Below are 21,512 nucleotides of genomic sequence, written 5' to 3'. Positions count from 1 at the left end.
AGTTTTTTAAGAAATCTCCACACTGTTTTCCATAGCGGCTGTACTAGTTTGCATTCCCACCAACAGTGTAAGAGGGTTCCCTTTTCTCCACACCCTCTCCAGCATTTATTGCTTGTAGACTTTTGGATAGCAGCCATCCTGACTGGCGTGTAATGGTACCTCATTGTGGTTTTGATTTGCATTTCTCTGATAATGAGTGATGTTGAGCATCTTTGCATGTGTTTGTTAGCCATCTGTATGTCTTCTTTGGAGAAATGTCTGTTTAGTTCTTTGGCCCATTTTTTGATTGGGTCATTTATTTTTCTGGAATTGAGCTGCAGGAGTTGCTTGTATATTTTTGAGATTAATCCTTTGTCTGTTTCTTCATTTGCTATTATTTTCTCCCAATCTGAGGGCTGTCTTTTCACCTTACTTATAGTTTCCTTTGTAGTGCAAAAGCTTTTAAGTTTCATTAGGTCCCATTTGTTTAGTTTTGCTTTTATTTCCAATATTCTGGGAGGTGGGTCATAGAGGATCTTGCTTTGATTTATGTCGGAGAGTGTTTTGCCTATGTTCTCCTCTAGGAGTTTTATAGTTTCTGGTCTTACATTTAGATCTTTAATCCATTTTGAGTTTATTTTTGTGTATGCTGTTAGAAAGTGTTCTAGTTTCATTCTTTTACAAGTGGTTGACCAGTTTTCCCAGCACCACTTGTTAAAGAGGTTGTCTTTTTTCCATTGTATATCCTTGCCTCCTTTGTCAAAGATAAGGTGTCCATAGGTTCGTGGATTTATCTCTGGGCTTTCTATTCTGTTCCATTGATCTATATTTCTGTCTTTGTGCCAGTACCATACTGTCTTGATGACTGTGGCTTTGTAGTAGAGTCTGAAGTCAGGCAGGTTGATTCCTCCAGTTCCATTCTTCTTTCTCAAGATTACTTTGGCTATTCGAGGTTTTTTGTATTTCCATACAAATTGTGAAATTCTTTGGTCTAGTTCTGTGAAAAATACCGTTGGTAGCTTGATAGGGATTGCATTGAATCTATAGACTGCTTTGGGTAGAATAGCCATTTTGACAATATTAATTCTTCCAATCCAGGAACACGGTATGTTTCTCCATCTGTTTGTGTCCTCTTTGATTTCTTTCATCAGTGTTTTATAGTTTTCTATGTATAGGTCCTTTGTTTCTTTAGGTAGATATACTCCTAAGTATTTTATTCTTTTTGTTGCAATGGTGAATGGTATTGTTTCCTTAATTTCTCTGTCTGTTTTTTCATTGTTAGTATATAGGAATGCAAGGGATTTCTGTGTGTTAATTTTATATCCTGCAACTTTACTATATTCATTGATTAGCTCTAGTAATTTTCTGGTAGAATCTTTAGGGTTTTCTATGTAGAGGATCATGTCATCTGCAAACAGCGAGAGTTTTACTTCTTCTTTTCCTATCTGGATTCCTTTTACTTCTTTTTCTGCTCTGATTGCTGTGGCCAGCACTTCCAACACTATGTTGAATAGTAGTGGTGAGAGTGGGCACCCTTGTCTTGTTCCTGATTTCAGGGGAAATGCCTTCAATTTTTCACCATTGAGGGTGATGCTTGCTGTGGGTTTGTCATATATAGCTTTTATTATGTTGAGGTATGTTCCTTCTATTCCTGCTTTTTGGAGAGTTTTAATCATAAATGAGTGTTGAATTTTGTCAAAGGCTTTCTCTGCATCTATTGAGATAATCATATGGTTTTTATCTTTCAATTTGTTAATGTGGTGTATTACATTGATTGATTTGCGGATATTAAAGAATCCTTGCATTCCTGGGATAAAGCCCACTTGGTCATGGTGTATGATTTTTTTAATATGTTGTTGGATTCTGTTTGCTAGAATTTTGTTAAGGATTTTTGCATCTATGTTCATCAGTGATATTGGCCTGTAGTTTTCTTTTTTTGTGGCATCTTTGTCTGGTTTTGGAATTAGGGTGATGGTGGCCTCATAGAATGAGTTTGGAAGCTTACCTTCTTCTGCAATTTTCTGGAAGAGTTTGAGTAAGATAGGTGTTAGCTCTTCTCTAAATTTTTGGTAGAATTCAGCTGTGAAGCCATCTGGTCCTGGGCTTTTGTTTGCTGGAAGATTTTTGATGACAGTTTCGATTTCCTTGCTTGTGATGGGTCTGTTAAGATCTTCTATTTCTTCCTGGTTCAGTTTTGGAAAGTTATACTTTTCTAAGAATTTGTCCATTTCATCCAAGTTGTCCATTTTATTGGCATAGAGCTGCTGGTAGTAGTCTCTTATGATTCCTTTATACTTTAATAAAACTTTATTACACAAAAGCTCTGAGCGATCAAGCCTCGTCTCTGGCCCTGGATTGAATTCTCCTCTGGAGGCCAAGAATCCCAGCATCTTTTCATGGTTCAGCAACAAGCTTTAAGGTGGATCAACAGAAAGATGGATGGATGGATGGATGATTGGGTGGATGGAGGATAGACAGATGACGGATGGAAACCGGGAAGGTTAGATGCATAGATAAGTGGTTGTGTGAGTGCATGGTGGATGGGACTGTGGGTGAATAGATGGATTTCATGTGGCTCTCAGTTTTAAAAAGTTGATCTCATGATTAGTATATTTTCCCAGGGTGTGTTAGTAAATACCCCATTTTCTGAGGATTAAAATCTCTGGAATGAACAAGTTCAAGAAAGGCTGTATGGACCTGGCTTAGATTCCCATAACTAGACATAAACCTGGTTGCACTACAGGGAGCTTCACCACCATCACACCTTCGCCCTGCAGCTGAGGAAATGGAGACCCAGGTGGGGCATTACCTGCCCAGGCCCAGGGTCCTCCTGGCTTCAGAGGCAGCGATGACTGCACCTCACCTCTCCCAGATGCTGTGCATCAGGTTGGTATCTGTGTCCAAGAACACAGTGTAGCAGTCATTCTCCACAGGCACCAGGTGGGAGCCCACTTGTCCGCCATGTGTCCTGAGTCTGTGTCCAAAATGCTGAGTGCTGGCCACGAAGGGTGCAGTCTCCCCAGTGTCCTCCTGGGAGCTCCTGCTGGGCCGGATGCTGTAGTGCCGGTAACTGAGTCCTGGGATCGTGGTCAGCACGTGCAGGTCATAGGCAGAGGGCATCTTCTTCGAGCGCTGGACCTGGAAGACCTGAGGGACAAGATGAATGATGGATGTCAGGGATGGAAGATGCCTCAGTCTCCTTGGAAACCCTGGGCTTGCACACCTAGTGGATGGAGTGCTTGCTCTGCACAGGGACAGTTGGGTCATCCATCACTGGGCTGAGCTGGTTTCCTCTCCTGCATCCTCCCTGCTCAACCGGGTCCAACCTCTTCTCCCTCCTTCTTCTTTCTCCATCGTGGCTGCAAACCACCTGCCCTCTTCCCACACGCCCTCCTGTTCGTGCCTCTGAGCCACTGCTCACGCTGTTCCCTCGACCTCTTTGAAGGGGGCTCCCTTGTCTCTTAATCCTCCAGTTTCCCCAAGAAGGGAGGTTTCCAGGTTGTCCTGCAGGCCTTTTTCCATCTCCGTGTAATCTGATTCAGGGAAGGGAGTTAGATGAGGACACTATGTCCATGCAAGAGGTCCTTCACTCTCTAGGGAACAAGTGTCATTTCTGAGTCCTGTGCGGAGGGATTGGGGGATCTATGAAGAAACTCATGTTTTGCTTCACAGTCTCCAGTACGGCCTTTCTCTGAGCTAAAGAAGACACCTGTTGCTACCTCACACCCCAAACCTGTCCTGAAGGATTTCCTCCACCACAATTGTCATCTGTCACTCCTACACTTTCTTATTTTCTTCTTTCCTGGATCCCCCACTAGAATAGAAGCCCCCTGAGAACAGGGATTATTGTCTACTTGATTATTAAAGTTTCTCCAGTGCCTAAAGCAAAGCCTGGCACGTACTAGGTTTTCAGTAGTATTTAAGAGCATTTAGACTTAGTGGGTGGTGCCTATTGGTGGGGAGGGGCATGTTATGTGTTGGGCCTACTCAACCCAACACCCTCGTGTCTCCCAACCATGACAGAGAGGAATCTTCCTCATCTGTCTCAGCTAAGAATCACTGCCCTGCCGGCCAGGTCATCACCCCATGCCTTAACTGTCCATTTCTGTGTCTGTTCCACGAATCCCAGGATGGCTCCAGAGTCCAGAGATGAACACTCATCTGGGGCCAGGCCCAGAACAGACATCGGGAGTGTTTGCTGAATGGCGGACTGATGGCATTACCTCTCCCACCTCTTCAAGGAAGTGCTGGCTTGGTGACAGTAGGGTCACCTCTAGAACCAAGTCTAGCTCCAGGTCTGGGAAGGAACGACCACACAGGATTTGGGTGTCATAGCCAGGGCATGCCCCTAACACAGCACGTTCATAAAGATGCACAGTGAGGACTATTACTGGCTTCCCCATGAGAAGTAGAATTTTACACAGGAATATATATATATGCCCAATGGGGAGCTGGACAGTGGGTAGATGGTACCACGTGATACCATGGAGGTGAAGATACCATGAAACCTTCCTTGGTGGGAACAGTAGAGCAGACTTCGGATCAACTCAGATGCCCAAAGCCCAGGGTCAGGCCTCTGGGTGGGTCCACTGACCCTGATGGTGACTCACCCCTATGACACTGTCCTCACAGTGAGGGCAGCCTGTCACATGTTCCCTTTAGATGCCCACTTCTGGGCGCTCAGCCCAGAGCAGGGGCAGCAACAGGGCATGCACCATAGATGGGATGTCCCCCTTACCTGTGCAGGCACGGGGCGGCCTGACTCATCTGTGACTCTGACACTGGGGAAGTCCACAGTCAGGGTGATGATGGTGGTGACTGTCCAGGCCAGCGGGTTGTAGACCACCGCAAGGCGTCCCCCAGGCTCTGGGCCTGCAGACAGAGAACAGGCTCTACTGCTGGACCTGACCCACCCCTCATCCCTGGTGCCCCTCAGAACAAAGGAAACTGAGGCAGGTGAGACCAGCCCTGCAGAGTCCAGGGGGAAGGACAGGCAGACACACGGGCTCTGACATCCAACCCCTTCCTCATCTGTTCAAGTCGGGTCCTGGTTCCCAGGCGGGGTGGGGGAGCATGCCCCTAGAGATGAGGGTCCTTGAGCTCCTCACTCATCTCTCCTTGTTAGCCCACTTTAATGGTGAGAAGACTGAGGTCCAGAGTGAAGGGTTAGGGGTCCAAGGTGACCCATGTCCTAAGGTCTGCCTCCAAAACTTGAGCGCTTGGCAATGTACAGACAGAATTCTCTGGAGCTTGAAGGGTCAAGATCAATCACCAAGGTCAGCACTGGAGGTCTCTTTGGTATGAACCTGGGTTCTCTTTATGCTCCATCCTCCACCCCACGTGCCCCAGGATAAGACCACGTCTGATGACTCCCGGCTCCCTGGACACTGCACACACTGTCCAGTCCCTGGCATCTGCATGGGCAGCTCCCATGGCTGGGTGCCTTTCTGGGGTCTCCACCTCCACCTCACTTGGGGAGTCAGTCACCCTTTTGAGCTCATGGGAATAGCCGGCCCCACCAGGAAACGGAAGAACACAGTTCTAAGTCCCTTACTGAGAAAGTCTTCCCCTCCCGACACCAGTCTGCATGGGCAGAGTCCCTGGATGCTGCACCCCCGGTCCCCAGACTCTGAAGGCAGGATGGGACTGTACCCAGACACAGTGCAGAGGGCAGAGCTGGGCAGTGTGACCGGGCGGACACCCACCATAGCCCACTGTGCCCCCAGGGGCCTTGCTTACCTGAGTGGGCTGGAGACCTGTCCTGGATGATGGAGGCCATCAGCGTGTGCACCCCTTGCATCCCGGTGCTCAGGTGCTCCACAAACATGCCATCAACCTTGAGGGCGTGAGTCCCGGTGATGGCGTCGTGGTGCTGGACCTGGGCCCCCGCAGGAGCAGGACAAGAGTGGGGTCAGGCCGGCCTCTGCTCAGCATCTGCTGTCCTCACACCCACTGGGCCCTGACTCTCCTTCCCTCTCAGCAGGTGCTGCTGGAGAATTGGGGGTTCCTCCTACTTTACAGAAGAGGAAACTGAGGTCAGAGAGGCTGATGAACTTGCCCAAGTGTTTTTGACCTTGGGAAAACACATAATGTGTCTCTGACCCTGGACAGAAAACTGACTTCTGGAAAGGGCCCTCCCCAGCTTCCCTCCATGACCCAGTCATCCCATAATGAGAGGGTAACAAGTAGGAAGGTCAGGGGTCTCCAAACGGAGGAATGTCAGACATTTTTAACTCTCTCTTAAGGGGCAGGAGGAAAAAAAACTAGTGTTATATTTTTTCCCCTTCTCTATACAAATTTAAAAAGAGGTTTCTCTTAAAATTCTGTGTTGCCATAATGATACCTGGTTCCACCTGAACTTACCTTTTCTCCAACCTTGAGCTAACCAATGCATTTTTCTTATGGAAATGTTTGTCTTAAGCTATGTTCATGTACTATGTATTTACCCTAGACTCTGTCTTCTAGTTGGTTCCCCCTAAGGACTCAGAACCCACTTGACAAACCAGTATGTTATACTCTTACATTCTTCTCTTAATCTATGTTAATGAAACTGTATATGTGCATAAAAATCTGCCTTTCTTCAACAGTCATGTCAATTGTTTCATGGCCTGGGATGACTCACCTGGTGCTAATATTATCTCAATGAATGTTGTGGGGGAGGGGCCTGGTGCCATTCTCTGAGTTTTGAGACATTTCCTTTCTCTGACTAGCAGATTTCTAGTAGCTATATAACATCCAGCTAAAGACTGGCAGAGGGATACTTTCTGTCCCCTTCTGATGTCTATGTCAGAAGCTTTCTCTATCTCTTTTATACTTTAATAAAACTTTATTACACAAAAGCTCTGAGTGATCAAGCCTCGTCTCTGGCCCCAGATTGAATTCTTCTCATCCAGAGGACAAGAATCCGGTGTTTTTCATGGTTCAGCAACAACCTTTCAATAAGTGCTGATAACCTGCTCCAGAAAAGCCCCACACATGGCCTATTACTTGTCTGTACCACGTAGGGTTGGATGACCTCCTCTTCCCAGAAAGGAACCTTGAGTCCCTGTGAGGTGAAGCCACATGGCCAACCACTCTGATAGATACTAAAGTCAATCCCCTTCACCCCCTGCACAATGACTAGTCCTGCCAGCAATTCTTTTTAGTGGCTATGAATGTCATGGGCAGTGTGGCCCATTTCTGACTAGTGAAGAGACAAGTTGTAGGAGATCTTCGGCCTCAGTTTTCCCATCGGTACAGTGGAGACAAGTAAGATGCAGATTTATGAACAACTTCCTTTGTGGCAGCACAGAGCCCAACAACTTATGTGTATTATTGATTTGGATATAGGATTCTCATTTTCCAAGGAGGAAATTAGAGATCAGAGAGGGAAACTCAGTAGCCTGAGGCCACAGAACTGAGCTGAGGTTTGAGCCCAGCCTTGGACTGTTGAACATCAGTGCCTCTCCACCTTGCCCTTCCCCTCTGGGTCAATCTGGCCCTGTGTCTTACTGAAGCACAAGCTGCACCCTGGCAGGCCATGGTCCTAGCCTTGAGGCAGCTTCAACATGCACAGATCTTGTGACCAAGGCGACCTCAGTGTTCTCATCTGTAAAGTGGACCTGTAGTGAACAGGGACTGGGAGGTGTGCTGACCTAGAGAGGGGGAAGCACACAGCCCAGGAGGGTCCAATCCTGTCCTGTCTTTGGGAGGCCTTGCGTTACCTCGGAGACCGCCCAGCGGAGCTGTTGGAGCTGCTGCAGGCCCCAGGCCGGGTCCAGGTTTGGGTGCGGAGCCAACAGCACGTGGCGTGTGAACATGGACTCCCCGGCGTAGAGCAGAGCGCTGGCTCGCCTTGCCAGCGCCTTGAGACCACTTCGGGAAGTGTAGAATCCGGTCCAGGCGTGAAATATTTCTAGAAGCAACAGGTCAGGAGTGGGTAGGAGGGCCTGCCCACAGAGGCCCCTGATCCCCACCTGGGAAATGCTGAGGAAGATGAGGTCAGAGACGGATCTGCCTGGGTCCCCAGGGACACAGCCTAGGCCAGGGGGTGATCTCAGGGTTCCCGGTCCAGCCAGGTCAGCAGTGGTACAAGATCCCTGGAAGGCCTGGGCAGCTGGCAGGGTCAGGCTGGGCTGGGGCAGGCCTGGAGAGGCCCGAGTGCTGAAGGACTGTGACAAGGACAAGAATCCCAGTGTGCACCTCAACCCTTGGCATGGCCTGTGGGGAAAGGCCCTGAGTACCTCAGGGGAGTTAGCAGAGGGATGAGGGCCAGGGGGCAGGACCCAGAGGGGAAGGGCTGTTGTGCTGGCAGCCCCTGTGTGCCTCTGGAGATAAGGTGGTTCCTGGAAGGCATGCATTTCAGCAGTTCTCTCTGGACGCTCAGCAGGGAAGGATGGCAGGGGTTGGGAGCTGTGAGAGCCCTGGAGCCACCGTCCTGACCCTGGACTAAGAGTGTGAGGCTGGTGGAAGGGGCAAGAGTCTGAGCACCTTGTGGCTGGGATGGGTCTCAGCAAGTGGTTCAGGGTTCCCGGCTGTTCCCTCCTCCTGCCTCCTCCCCAGGCTGGGTTGTGCCTCCATTCTAGGTTCTTCCCTTAGAGGACCTTGGCTCTACTGGGAAGGGAAGCCGCCAGGACTGGGGAAAGGCTACATCCTGAGGGGCCAGACGCAGGGACCCTCCACAGCTCCTCCCGGAAGCTGAGCACGGAGGTCAGGGCACCGGCGACCCCAGCCTCAGCTCCAAGCACAGACCCAACTAGTCAAAGCTACATAGATCCCCCTGCGCTCAGGTCAGGACCAAGCCTCCTCGAAGTTCAGTCTCTGATTAAACCGTGCCTCTCCAGGGGAAGGCTAAGTGGCCACACCCACCTCGCATTTCACCGGACCTTTCAGCATACCCTCCCACCCAGACCAGACACTCCTTCCTGCCTCCTGGTAACCACGCCCACATCCTCTATCCCCTCCCATTTCGTGTGACCACGCCCACCCAGCAGTGTCCACACCCACCTCAATTGTAACCCCGCCCACACCCTCTCTCCCCTCCCACCTCCTGTGTGACCACGCCCACAGGACAGTGTCACACCCACCTCAATTGGAACCCTGCTCACTTACTTTCAGGCCCTCAACTACTCCAGGAGCCAGCCCTCCACCAGTCTCATGAGGTCCCAGGGCAAGTGTCCTGAGAGGTATGTAGCTCCTCTTTCTCACCACTCAGGCAGAAGACCAAGGCCTGAGAGGCACTGCAAATCCAGGTCTGGGGCAGTCAGGGTGGCACCCAGCCCGGATCCAGCCCTGCAGCTGGGGGCCCACCCTGCTGTCTCTTCGGAAGGGAAGGAAATGAGAAGGGAAGTGGTTGTATTTGAATCACCATGTGGGAGTCCCTCCAGTCCTCCTAGAATCCATGTCACAGATGACAGAACCAAGCCTCAGACCGGTGACATCACTCACCCAAAGCCATCCGGCCCGTGGGGGCAAGAGCTGTGATCTCAACCCAGGTGAGCATCTGAGACACTGCCTGGGGCCAACCTTGCTGAGACACCGTGCCTACTGAATGGTGAGGGCGGGGAGGGGCCAGGCCCCGGAGAGGCGTAGCTCAGGCACCCAGATCCCCTGGGGGATGTTCAGCCTGTGGATGCTGCTGTGAGCCTGGGTCTCCTAACTGTCCGTGGGGACAAACACATACCTCACCTCTCCCTTCTTAAAACGACCTGTCCTGCTGAGTGATCCCACCATGGACCTAGGGCTGGGCAAACCTGGCTGGGAGGTAGGGACTGATCAGGGTCCCTGGGTTGCTCTGGCTCATGGGGTCCTGGCTGCAGTCTCCCCTCCATGCCCATACCCCTTCAGTCAGTTCAGTTCAGTCACTCAGTCGTGTCTGACTCTGCAACCCCATGAATTGCAGCACTCCAGGCCTCCCTGTCCATCACCAACTCCCAGAGTTTACTCAAACTCATGTCCATCGAGTCGGTGATGCCATCCAGCCATCTCATCCTCTGTCATCCCCTTCTCCTCCTGCCCCCAATCCCTCCCAGCATCAGGGTCTTTTCCAATGAGTCAACTCTTCCCATGAGGTGGCTAAAGTATTGGAGTTTCAGCTTCAGCATCAGTCCTTCCAATGAATATTCAGGACTGATTTCCTTTAGGATGGACTGGTTGGCTCTCCTTGCAGTCCAAGGGACTCTCAAGTGTCTTCCATTGGAGCTATTTCTCCAACGTGCTAAGTTGCTTTAGTCGTGTCTGACTTTTTGAAACCCCATGGACTGTAGCCTGTAGCCTGCCAGGCTCCTCTGTCCATGGGATTTCCCAGGCAAGAATCCTGGAGTGGGTTGCCATTTCCTCCTCTGAGGGATCTTCCCTACCCAGGGATCCAACCCGCATCCCTGTGTCTCCTGCATTGGCAGGTGGATTCTTTACCACAAGCACCACCTGGGGATGAGAGGAGGCGACACTCCAGGACAATTAGGACTTTGTGGGAAGCGAAGGTGGGCGCGGGGCAGTCCTTCCGGCAGCACTGGAGTAAAAGGCAGAGGCGGGACCTGCTGCCTGTGGCCAGCGTGAGAGGCTCCGGGAGCTTGGAATCCGGCAGAGTGTGGAGGGGTCAGGCAGGAGGGTCAGGGCCTGCAGCTCCCCCAGGGTCCCTAGCAGGCTCCAAGCAGAGGCCTGAGCAGGCACCGCGTTTGGGGGCCCCTTTCCTCCCTGGCACCAAATCCCTCCACCCAGAGGCTCCTACCCGAGGAATAGGGCAGGAAGTCTCGCTGGTCTCGGACCGGCCAGGAGAGCTGGTGCGCGTGCACAGCCCGGAAGTAGCTGCCCAGCGTGGCGTACTCCATCGAGACGCCGTGCTGGTAGGTGAACTTGTTGACCTCCTCCATGACACGGTCCATGTTGGTGAACTGCAGCGAGGCGTTGAAGAACTGCCTGTCACATCCCTGCAGCCGGGGGACAGAAGCAATGCCCTGCGCCTCTGGGTGCAGAGCCCAGCCTGCACAGGGAGGGCCCCTCTTCTCCCCAGGACCACCCCTGCCCCCCGCGGCGGGCACGGCCCCAGGCCTGTGCTGTGAGTGTCCTCCTCTCTTTCGTGTTCGGGTGGTTCCCCAGCGCTGGCTGGTCTGACAGCTGCAGGTTTGTGCCCGTTCCAAACAGTCCCCCACTTCTCCACACTCGCCAGTCCCACCTTTGGCCACCAAACATCTCATCTCCTTCTCTATGAGACTGGTTTTATAAAATTCCACATAAGTGTGATGATTTAGGTTTTGGTTTTCTGTGTCTGACAGATTCCACCTCCTGACAGTTTCTTTAATCCCAGCACTGCTCTTAGTTATCAAGAACCTTAATTATGATAAGATACTAAACAGGAATTAAAACAGAATGGCTTGCTTGAATTTACTGACCTTAATAGCATCCTCAGAAAGATGTCAAAGTAGAAAAACTGATAAATTCCTGGAAATATATAACCTGCCCAGTCTGAATGATGTGTAAATGGAAAGCCTGAACAAATGGATACTAGAACCAAACTGAACCAGGATCCAAATACTCCTCAAGAAAGCAAAGATCAACATTCAGTGGCCATGTCTATCAAATGTTGAAGAAGAATTTATACAAATCCTTGTTTAGTCAGCTCATTCACTCGGTTGTGTCTGACTTTTTGAGACCCCGTGGACTGCAGCACACTAGGCTTCCCTGCCCATCACCAACTCCCGACCTTACTCAAACTCATGCCATCCAGTTGGTGATGTCATTCAACCATCTCCTCCTCTGTCATCCCCTTCTCCTCCTGCCTTCAATTTTTCCCAGCATAAAGGTCTTTTCCAATGAGTCAGGTCTTCGCATCAGGTGGCCAAAGTATTGGAGTTTCAGCTTCAGCATCAGTCCTTCCAATGAATATTCAGGACTGATTTCCTTTACAATTGACTGGTTTGATCTCCTTGCAGTCCAAGGGAATCTCAAGATTTGTCTCCAACACCGCAGTTCAAAAGCATCAATTCTTCAGTGTTCAGCCTTCTTTATGGTACAACTCTCACATCCATACATGACCACTGGAAAAACCATAGCTTTGACTAGATGAACCTTTGTTGGCAAAAGAATGTCTCTGCTTTTTAATATGCTTTCTGAGTTGGTGACAACTCTTCTTCCAAGAATCAAGCATCTTTTATTTTCATGGCTACAGTCACCATCTGCAGTGATTTTGGAGCCCAAGAAAATAAAGTTCTTCAGTGCTTCCATTGTTTCCCATCTCTTTGCCATGAAGTGATGGGACCAGCTGCCATGATCTTAGTGTTTTGAATGTTGAGTTTTAAGCCAGCTTTTTCACTCTCCTTTTTCAGTTTCATCAAGAGGCTCCTCAATTCCTCTTCACTTCTTCCATAAGGGTGATGCCATCTGCATATCTGAAGTTATTGAGATTTCTCCCAGCAATCTTGATTCCAGCTTGTGCTTCAGCCAGCCTGGCATTTCACATGATGTACTCTTCATATAAGTTAAATGAGCAGGGTCACAATATATAGCCTTGACGCACTCCTTTCCAAATTTGGAACCAGTCTATTGTTCCATGACCAGTTCTAACTGTTGTTCTTGACCTGCATACAAATTTATCAGGAGGCAGGTAAGTTGGTCTGGTATTGCCATCAAGGATTTGGGAATACAAATCCTTGTTAGTCTATTTTACAAACTAGAAGGGGACTGAAAGGTTTCAATATAATTTTACAAGGCCAAGATTACCCTGACACCAAACCAGGCAAAGAAGCCTCAAGAAAAGAAAATTATAGCTGAATATATCCTAGGAACATAGATGCAAAAATCCTCAACAATATAATAGCAAACAAAATCAACAATACTTGACAGCAATATTGCATCATCATAAAGCAGAATGCAAGGAATTTATTCCACGAATGCAAGGACCATTCAACATCCTCAAATCAATCAGTGAGAAAATGTGAGCTAAAAATTATACGATCATCACAACAGATGCATAAAAGGCATAAGACAAAATTCAAATTCCATTTGTGATAAAAACTCTCCTCAAAGTGGGTGTGGATGAAAATTACCTCAATATACTAGAGGCCATATATGACAAGCAAACAGCCAACATCAACTCGTGGAATAAAAGGTAAAACTATTCCTGGGAGATCAGGAAAAAGATAAGGATGATCCCACTCACCACTTATTTAATGTGGTATTATAAATCAGACCTGCAGCAATTAGTAATGAAAAAGCATGGAAATCGGAACAGAAGAAATAAAATTCTCACTAATGGCTGCCGTAATGATGTCATAAAAATAGTGACTATAGAAAATGCTAGAGACAAATCTTAAAATTAATAAAAGCATTAAAATTGAAGGATAAAAATATCAATAGACACAATCCCCTGCTGATTAGTGTTTCCACACACTAACAACAAATCATCAGAAAGACAAATGAAGGAAACAATCCTATTTATAGTTACATCAAAAAGGTAAAATACCTAAGAATACATTTCACGGAGCAGGTGACAGCCCTGTACACTAAAATCTAGACGACACTGATGATAGAAATGGAGGAAGATGCAAGTAAGTGGGAAAATATTCTGAGCTCAAGATTGCAAAAGGAGGGCTGCATTTTCCAAAGCAATCTAAAGATTCAATGCAAAACCTTTTAAAATTCCAATGACATTTTTCACAGAAATAGAACAACCAATCCTAAAATTTATGGGAACCACAAAGACCATGAGTGGTCAGAGCAATCTTTAGTAAGAAGAACAAAACTAGAAGCATCGTACATCCTGATTTCGTACTTCACTGCAAAGTCATAGCAAGCTAAATACTCTGGTACTGACAAAAAAAGATACAGATAAATCAATGGGATAGAATAGAGAGCTCAGAAATAAAGCCATGTGTATATGGTAATTACATTAAAGCAAACGGGCAAGAATATAAACTGGGGAAAGGACATCTTCTACCAGAAATGGTCTTATGAAAACTGAACATCCTCAGGTGTAGAATGAGTTTAGATCACTACCTGACACTGTACTCAAACAGTTCAGTTCAGTTCAGTCGTTCAGTCGTGTCTGACTCTTTGCGACCCCATGAACCACAGCACGCCACACCTCCCTGTCCATCACCAACTCCCAGAGTTTACCCAAACTCACGTCCATTGAGGTGGTGATGCCATTCAACCATCTCATCCTCTGTCATCCCCTTCTCCTCCTGCCCTCAATCTTTCCTAGCATCAGGGTCCTTTCAAATGAGTCAGCTCTTCATATCAGGTGGCCAAAGTATTGGAGTTTCAGCTTCAGCATCAGTCCTTCCAATGAACACCCAGGACTGATCTCCTTTAGGATGGACTGGTTGGATCTCCTTGCAGTCCAAGGGACTCTCAAGAGTCTTCTCCAACACCACAGTTCAAAAACATCAATTCTTCGGTGCTCAGCTTTCTTTACAGCCCAACTCTCACATCCATACATGACCACTGGAAAAACCATAGCCTTGACCAGATGGACCTTTGTTGGCAAAGTAGTGTCTCTGCTTTTTAGTATGCTGTCTAGGTTGGTCATAACTTTCCCTCCAAGGAGTAAGCGTCTTTTAATTTCATGGCTGCAATCACCATCAGTAGTGATTTTGGAACCCAGAAAAATAAAGTCAGCCACTGTTTTCACTGTTTCCCCATCTATTTGCCATGAAGTGATGAGAACAGATGCCATGATCTTCGTTTTCTGAATGTTGAGCTTTAAGCCAACTTTTTCACTCTCCTCTTTCACTTGCATCAAGAGGCTCTTTGGTTCTTCTTCACTTTCTGCCATAAGGGTGGTGTCATCTGCATATCTGAGGTTACTGAGTGTAAGTCAAGCTAATTAAAGATTTGATTGTAACTCCTAGAACTATAAGGGCTTCCAGAAGAAAACATACACTGTAAATTCCTCATCATCAATCTTGATGATGAGTTTTTGGATTTGACATTACGTGGAAAGAGAACACAGAGAATAATAAACAATTAAGACTACATCAAACTAAAGTCTTCTGCACAGCAAAGAAACTTCATAAATAAAGACAGCCTATGAAATGAAACATTTGCAAGTCATAAATCTGAAAAGGTATAATACACGAAATAAAAAGAACACATATAGATCAGTAGTAATAATGAAAGTAATCCAGGTAAAAAATAGGCAGAGGTCCTGAGTAGACATTTGTCCAAGAAGACACAGAGATGCCAACAGACACAGGAAAAGATGTTGAACAAATCGAAACCACACAGAGGTACCACCTCACACCTATTGAACGGCTATCATCTAAGAGAAAAGAAACAACAAATGTATGCCAGGATAAGGAGAAATGTAAACATTCATGCACTGTTGATTTAAACGTAGATTGTTCCAGCAATTATGGAAACCAGTGTGGAGGTTCCTCGAAAAACTAATGATAGAGCTACCATGTGATTCAGTCATCCCACTTCTTTGTATTTATTCAAAGAAAACAAAAACACTAACTTGAAAAGACTTCTGCAACCCTATGTTCATTGCAGCTGTATTTATAATCAGCTAGAAATATGGAATCAACCTGTATGTGCATCAATGGATGAAGAGATCAAGAACATGTCATATATGTACACAGTATTATTCACCATAAAAAGAGGAAATCCTGCCGTTTGCAACAGCATGGATGGAACTTGAGGGCATTATGCTCAGGAAACAAGTCAGACAGAGAAAGATGAAATACTATATGGTCTCAGGTACACGTGAATTAAAGGAAAACAGAAAATATGTGGAAAATAACTTCATGTATGGAGAGAACATATTGGTAGATCCAAAGACAGAGGCTGCAGTGTAGGCTAAATGCTTGACAGAGGGCAGAAGTTATGTTTCCATCTGAGAAACAAGCCATGAGGATGTAATGTGCAGCACGGTGACTGTGGGTGCATGCATGCACACATGCTTTCTTACTTGGGAGTGTTTCTGACGGCTCTGAGCACAAATTCCACCCTCTTAGCAGCCCTGCTAGGTACCTACGTGGCGTCAGGAAGCTTCCTTAACCTCTCTGGCTCTCGGTCCCTTATGAGTAGACAGGACCCAATAGGGACTGCCCCTGTGCCCAGTGGGGCAGAGAAAATGGGGGAGACACATACGTCATGTAGAACAGGGGGTGCTCCATCCAGTTTGACTGTAACCACAATGGTGACTGGGTGTCAGGCACTGTACCCCAAGGGTGTCTTTCCCATCTGACCTCAAATCAAGCCAATGGAGCAGGTCCTGTCATCATCCCCATTTCACAGATGAGGAAAGTGAGGCTCATGTTCCCAGTCTCACAGCCCCTGAGTTGGGAGCCAGGATTCAGGCCGAGGCCTCTGTTCCCAGCTTTGAGAAGGGGAAAGGATGGGAGGGCTGGGGAGGAGCTGGAGCCAGGGTGGGGGAGGGACCGCATTGGAGGCAGAGACTGTGGGGGTGATTCTGGATGGGGGGAGGAGCTGGTAGACTGGGTGAGGACTCGGGGCAGGAGGACTGAGCCGGGGCTGGGATGGCCCACTGCCTGGATGGACACGGGCCTGACTAGAACAGGACACACAGTCCAGGGGTGGACCCAGGTGCTGAGGTCGGACACATAAGAGCAGTCCCTGCACAGAGCTGAGGAACCAGGGCCTGGGACCCCAACTTACCCAGGGCCAGAGGACGTGTGGTGTCCGGAACAAGGTGACTCGAGCCAACACATTGCCCAGGAGGAGACTGGCAAAGTTTGGGATGCTGTTCTCAGTGACAGGCATTTCCATGCTGGGGTACAGGCCATCCGTGGGTGGACCTGGGAAGACTGGTTCGCCATCCCAGTAAAATCCCTCGCTGAGAGAGAGACAAGTGTTAGGGATCTGCCCTGAGAAGGGCAGCAGCCCGAGGTCTAAGAGGGAGGACTCAGCCAGGCCACAGCCTCTGGCCCTGCAGACCCTGCCTGGGGCCTCTGTCTCCCATCAGAGGGCGGACAGAGCGGTGGTGGGCAGATGAGAGCTCTGTGGACAGAAGGCGTCACCTTTCAGCCCTGCAGGACCTTGGGCACGTGACCCTACAACCCTGTTTTTCAGCTGTTCCGTGGAGCCCACCACCTCTGGGCCCCACTTCCTCCACGTGGATCAGGAGCAGTTCGTGCGATCACTCATTCTTTCGGTTATCTCTGTGCCCTTCAATTCTGATTCCAAGGACCCCGAGCAGGGCTGGGACCAGAATGAAGCAAGTGAGACACACACCTTCACACAGAACTTCGTGCTTGTAAAAATCTCAGTAACGATATAATGCGATTTTCACACTTTTCAAATAAAAAACAATGCAACAAAAGTCATGATGAACAGAATTACAGAATTCTATATAAAGACAGAGCAGTGTTACAAAATCCTCAGACTCAGGGAGACTGAGGACATGGAGGCTTTGGTGCTGCGTACTGAGCCACTCCTGCTGCCCTAAGGCTGCTACCGCGGGGCCTTGGCTGGGTGTCCAGGCCTCAGCTGTTCTTTCTGTAAGATGGGTGCTCAGTGAGTGCCCTCAGCATTGAGTAGGGGAAAGGGGCGTGGCCATGAGGGGCGTGGCTAAGCTGGTCGAGGGAGGGTGCTGGGACCGGGGCTGGCCCAAGGCAGGTGCTCACGAGCAGTAGCCAAACTGGTCCAGGACGTGTGTGAAGATTTCCTGCTGCGCCGACAGGGATCTGGACCCTCGCCACACGAACTGCAGCTGCTGCAGACCCGGAGGGAACAGGGTGAGGCCCAGGGGTGACGCGGCGTCCGGCTCCCCTCCCCAGACCTGACCCGAGTCTCCTAGCCGCCCACACCCGCTCCTCTCAGTGGTTCATGGTCAAGATGTCCCTCTGCTGCCCCCTCCTCTAGATTCCCACTGACCTCCCAAAGCCACATTGGTGGAGGAATTGGCCCTCCAGACGGTGCCTGCCTGCACTTTCATCTGACCCTCCTCAGGGCAGGACCCTCTTCCAGGGCCTGCCAGCCAGGCTCTCTCTAACTCTGCTTGAATGCCCCCAGACACAGGGAGCTCATCACCATCAATAAAGGTGCAGCAGCGTTTTTCAGTTCTGATGGTGAGAATGTGGATGAGTAGATATGGCTCACCACTCACCCGGTTATCCTGCATGGCCTCCTTCAGGTCATAGTCGATCCTGGAGATGACGTGGGCATTGAAGCCCGCCAGGGCAAAGAGGGTGGGGGTCGTGGCAGATGCACCAAATGGGTCCACCTGCCAGGAGAATCGTGGCCGGACCGCAAATGTTTCATAGAGAAAGCTGTGCCCTTCTGCAAAGAGACAGCCAGGCAGTTGGACTTGGAGAGGGCTCTGAGAACTCGGGGACCAGTGGGAGCAGCAGAGGGGACTCAGGAAGCAGAGCAGACCAAGGAGAAGCAGCTGGAGGAGAGGAGGAAGCCCTGGGGATGGTGGGTCTGAGACGGGGGTTCAGTAGTCCGTTGAGGGCACACTCTGTCCGATATGGTCTGCCTGAGGAGAGCGGGCCTGAGGCTGCTGACTTGGTGGACACTGATTCCACACTTTTGAAGTGAAGAGAGCTGAACTGAAGAGAAGACTCTCAAGAGTCCCTTGGACTGCAAGGAGATCCAACCAGTCCATCCTAAAGGAGATCAGGAGATCAGTCCTGGGTGTTCATTGGAAGGACTGATGCTGAAGCTGAAACTCCAATACTTTGGCCACCTGATATGAAGAGCTGACTCATTTGAAAAGACCCTGATGCTGGGAAAGATTGAAGGCAGGAGGAGAATGGGATGACAGAGGATGAGATGGTTGAATGGCATCACCGCCTCAGTGGATGTGAGTTTGGGTAAACTCTGGGGGTTGGTGATGGACAGGGAGGCATGGCGTGCTGCAGTTCATGGGGTCACAAAGAGTCAGACACGACTGAGCAACTGAACTGAACTGAACTGAATTCCACACTCAGTATCCTCACTTCAATCAGGGGACACTGACCCAGACCCAAGGGATGACTTATAACTGGTCACAGGTCATGGAAAGATCATCCACCTCTGCCTGATTCTTTCCTCCATCTCTGTGGGAACTAGAAGTGGGTGTACAAATAGTTATAGCCAAAAAGATGTTTGGCACTAGCTGGCTTGGGTTTCAGGGCAAGAATTCACACATTTCCTGTTTTAAAAAGTTTCAGCAAGAAATGTCCCCTTGTTCCCCTTTGCTTTCCTGATGACTGGAGCTGTGGCAGCCGTTCTGTGATCATGTGGGAGAGGATATGAGAATATGAGAAACATCAGTGGGCTGCAGAATCAGTCTGTAAATTCTCCCTGTTCTTTGTAAGGAAGCAGTAAACATCTTAATGACAAATCAGTGTACCTCAGGTTTTCTCAACGCTGTTAGAAAACCTTCCTGAGGTCCAGATGAACAGGTGATTAATGTATAAAACAATTAATCTTTGCCCAACATACACTCTCCCCTCTGCCTTTTAGTAACAGAACCACACAGCCCCTCCTAATTAGGGCAGAAGCCTGCAATCCCCTGCCTCCTGAGGATGACAGACCACATGATGAGGTTCTGAACAGTGGATGTGCCCAGAAGCGATGAGGGTAGTTCAGGGTCACCTTCTCAAGAATGTACTGCCCTCTTCCCTTCATTCCCCTCCTCTTCCCAACTGAGATGATATTTCAGGGGGTGAGGCACCTTCAGCCATGCGAGGAAGGCAGGGACAGGCTGTGGGGTCACAGAGTGAAACACACCAGCTACTGGAAGCCCCGTTACTCTGTGGAGCAGTGACCCCGATGGCCCAGAGCAGCGCGCAGTGTAGACGCCACGCCCCACCCCCACCCTGAGAGAAGCAGCTTTCCCTCTTACTTGAGTCACGTCACTGTCACCTTCATGCAGCTGAGCCAGCGTCCTAATGAGCACAGAGACCAGGTCAAGACCTCCCCGCCCAGTGATGCAGGGCGGGGCCGGAGCGCAGGGGCCAAGGTGCCCGAGGGGCCAAGGGGGCATCGGAACTGTGGTCTCTGCCTCAGCTGCAGAGACCTGCTTCCTTCCAGTTTTTAACTCTGCTGAGGAGGAGTCAGAGAGGAGGGAGGTGGAACAGAGGGGCACCCAGGAGACAGGGGGTGACTGGTATTGGGAGGGGGAGGGGGTAGGCACAGGCCGAGAGCTGGGGCCGGAGTCCAGGGCAGCAGGCTCCTCGCAGCACTGTCCCAGCCGTGTCCTTCCCTCTCGGGGACATTTGCTTCTGTCACTGCAGTTAGGGGAGCCCCAGCCCCCATGTGACCTGAGCTGGGCTACCTCCCAGAGGGTGGGGTGGCTGGGGACACGCCCCCTGTGTCCCACCTCCCTTCCAGGCCTCTGTTGAGAATCGCAGCTGGGACGGGTCAGCTCAGGGAGGAGATGAGCTCACACCCCCAGGGCCTGCTGCCCACACTCAGCTCATCCTGTCCTCTGAGCTGGTGGGAAAACCACCATCCCCCCATAGAGATATTCTGTCTAAAACTAAGTCTCGAGAGTGTTTATCAAGACCTAGGAGATGAAAACACAGTGACTCAAAACCTATGGGATGCAGTAAAAGCAGTGCTAAAAGGGAGGTTTATACCAATACAAGCCTACTCAAGGAACAAAGGAACCATCAAATAAACAATCTAACTTTGCACCTGAAGCAAATGGAAAAGAAAAACAAAAAACCCCAAAGTTAGCAGAAGGAAATAAATTGTAAACATCACTACAGAAATAAATTTAAAAAGAAATGAAATAAATAGTAGCAAAGACCAATAAAACAAAAAGCTGGTTCTTGGAGAAGCTAAACAAAATTGATAAATCATTAGCCAGACCCATCCAAAAAAAAAAAAAAGAAAGACTCAAATCAATAAAATTGAAAATGAAAAAGAAATTATATCAGACAACACAGAAATACAAACGATCATGAGAGACTACTATGAGGAAATATAGGCCAGTAATTGGACAACCTGGAAGAAATGGACACATTCTTAGAAAAATATCACTTTCTAAAACTGAACCAGAAAGAAATAGAAAGTATGAACAGGCCAGTCACAAGCACAGATTCCCAACTGTATTCACAAAATCTTCCAACAGACAAACACCCATGGCAAGAGAACTTCACAGGCAAATTCCGTCAAAAGTTTTGAGAAGAGCTGTTACCTATCCTGCTCAAACTATTCCAGAAAATTACACAGGAACAAATCATCAGAGTTCAGTCCATGTGACCACCATCACCCAGATACCAAAACCAGACAAGGATGCTACAAAAAAGAAAACTACATGCCAATATCACTGGGAAACATAGATGCAAAAATACTTAACAAAATTCTAGCCAACTGAATTGAACAACACATTAAAAAGAACATACATCATGATAAAGTAGACTTTATCTCAGGGATGCAAGGATTGTCCAGTATAGAGAATATCACCATCACAGGAGAGACAAATCAATCAATATGACACAGCATCTTAACAAAATGAAAGATAAAAGCCACATGGTCATCTCAGGAGATTAAGGAAAAGCTTTTGACAAAATCGTACATTCATTTATTATAACTCTCCAGACAGTAGACATAGAAGAAGCATGTGAAAATTATGTCACTCAGTCGTGTCCAACTCT

The 21,512-nt window shown here is 48.6% G+C and overlaps 1 protein-coding gene across 1 annotated transcript in view; it reads right to left on the bottom strand.

Annotated features, from left to right (window-relative positions):
* The window catches only part of LOC133058671 (epididymis-specific alpha-mannosidase-like), a 43,748-nt gene that overhangs the window by 13,091 nt on the left and 9,145 nt on the right, over positions 1-21,512 (bottom strand). Inside the window, exons 4-11 of the mRNA XM_061145549.1 lie at positions 18,029-18,201; positions 17,547-17,635; positions 16,579-16,756; positions 10,688-10,886; positions 7,683-7,873; positions 5,719-5,857; positions 4,718-4,869; positions 2,843-3,117 (exon numbers count right to left, since the gene is read on the bottom strand). Of these exons, the coding sequence (XP_061001532.1) occupies positions 2,843-3,117; positions 4,718-4,869; positions 5,719-5,857; positions 7,683-7,873; positions 10,688-10,886; positions 16,579-16,756; positions 17,547-17,635; positions 18,029-18,201 (1,396 nt within the window). The remainder of the gene's footprint in view (positions 1-2,842; positions 3,118-4,717; positions 4,870-5,718; positions 5,858-7,682; positions 7,874-10,687; positions 10,887-16,578; positions 16,757-17,546; positions 17,636-18,028; positions 18,202-21,512) is intronic.

The sequence above is a fragment of the Dama dama genome, chromosome 6 (assembly GCF_033118175.1).
Source record: "Dama dama isolate Ldn47 chromosome 6, ASM3311817v1, whole genome shotgun sequence".
In the NCBI taxonomy this organism is placed as follows: Eukaryota; Metazoa; Chordata; class Mammalia; order Artiodactyla; family Cervidae; genus Dama; species Dama dama.
The sequence above is the reverse complement of the archived record's forward strand: the minus strand, read 5'-3'. Positions and strand labels throughout refer to the sequence as shown.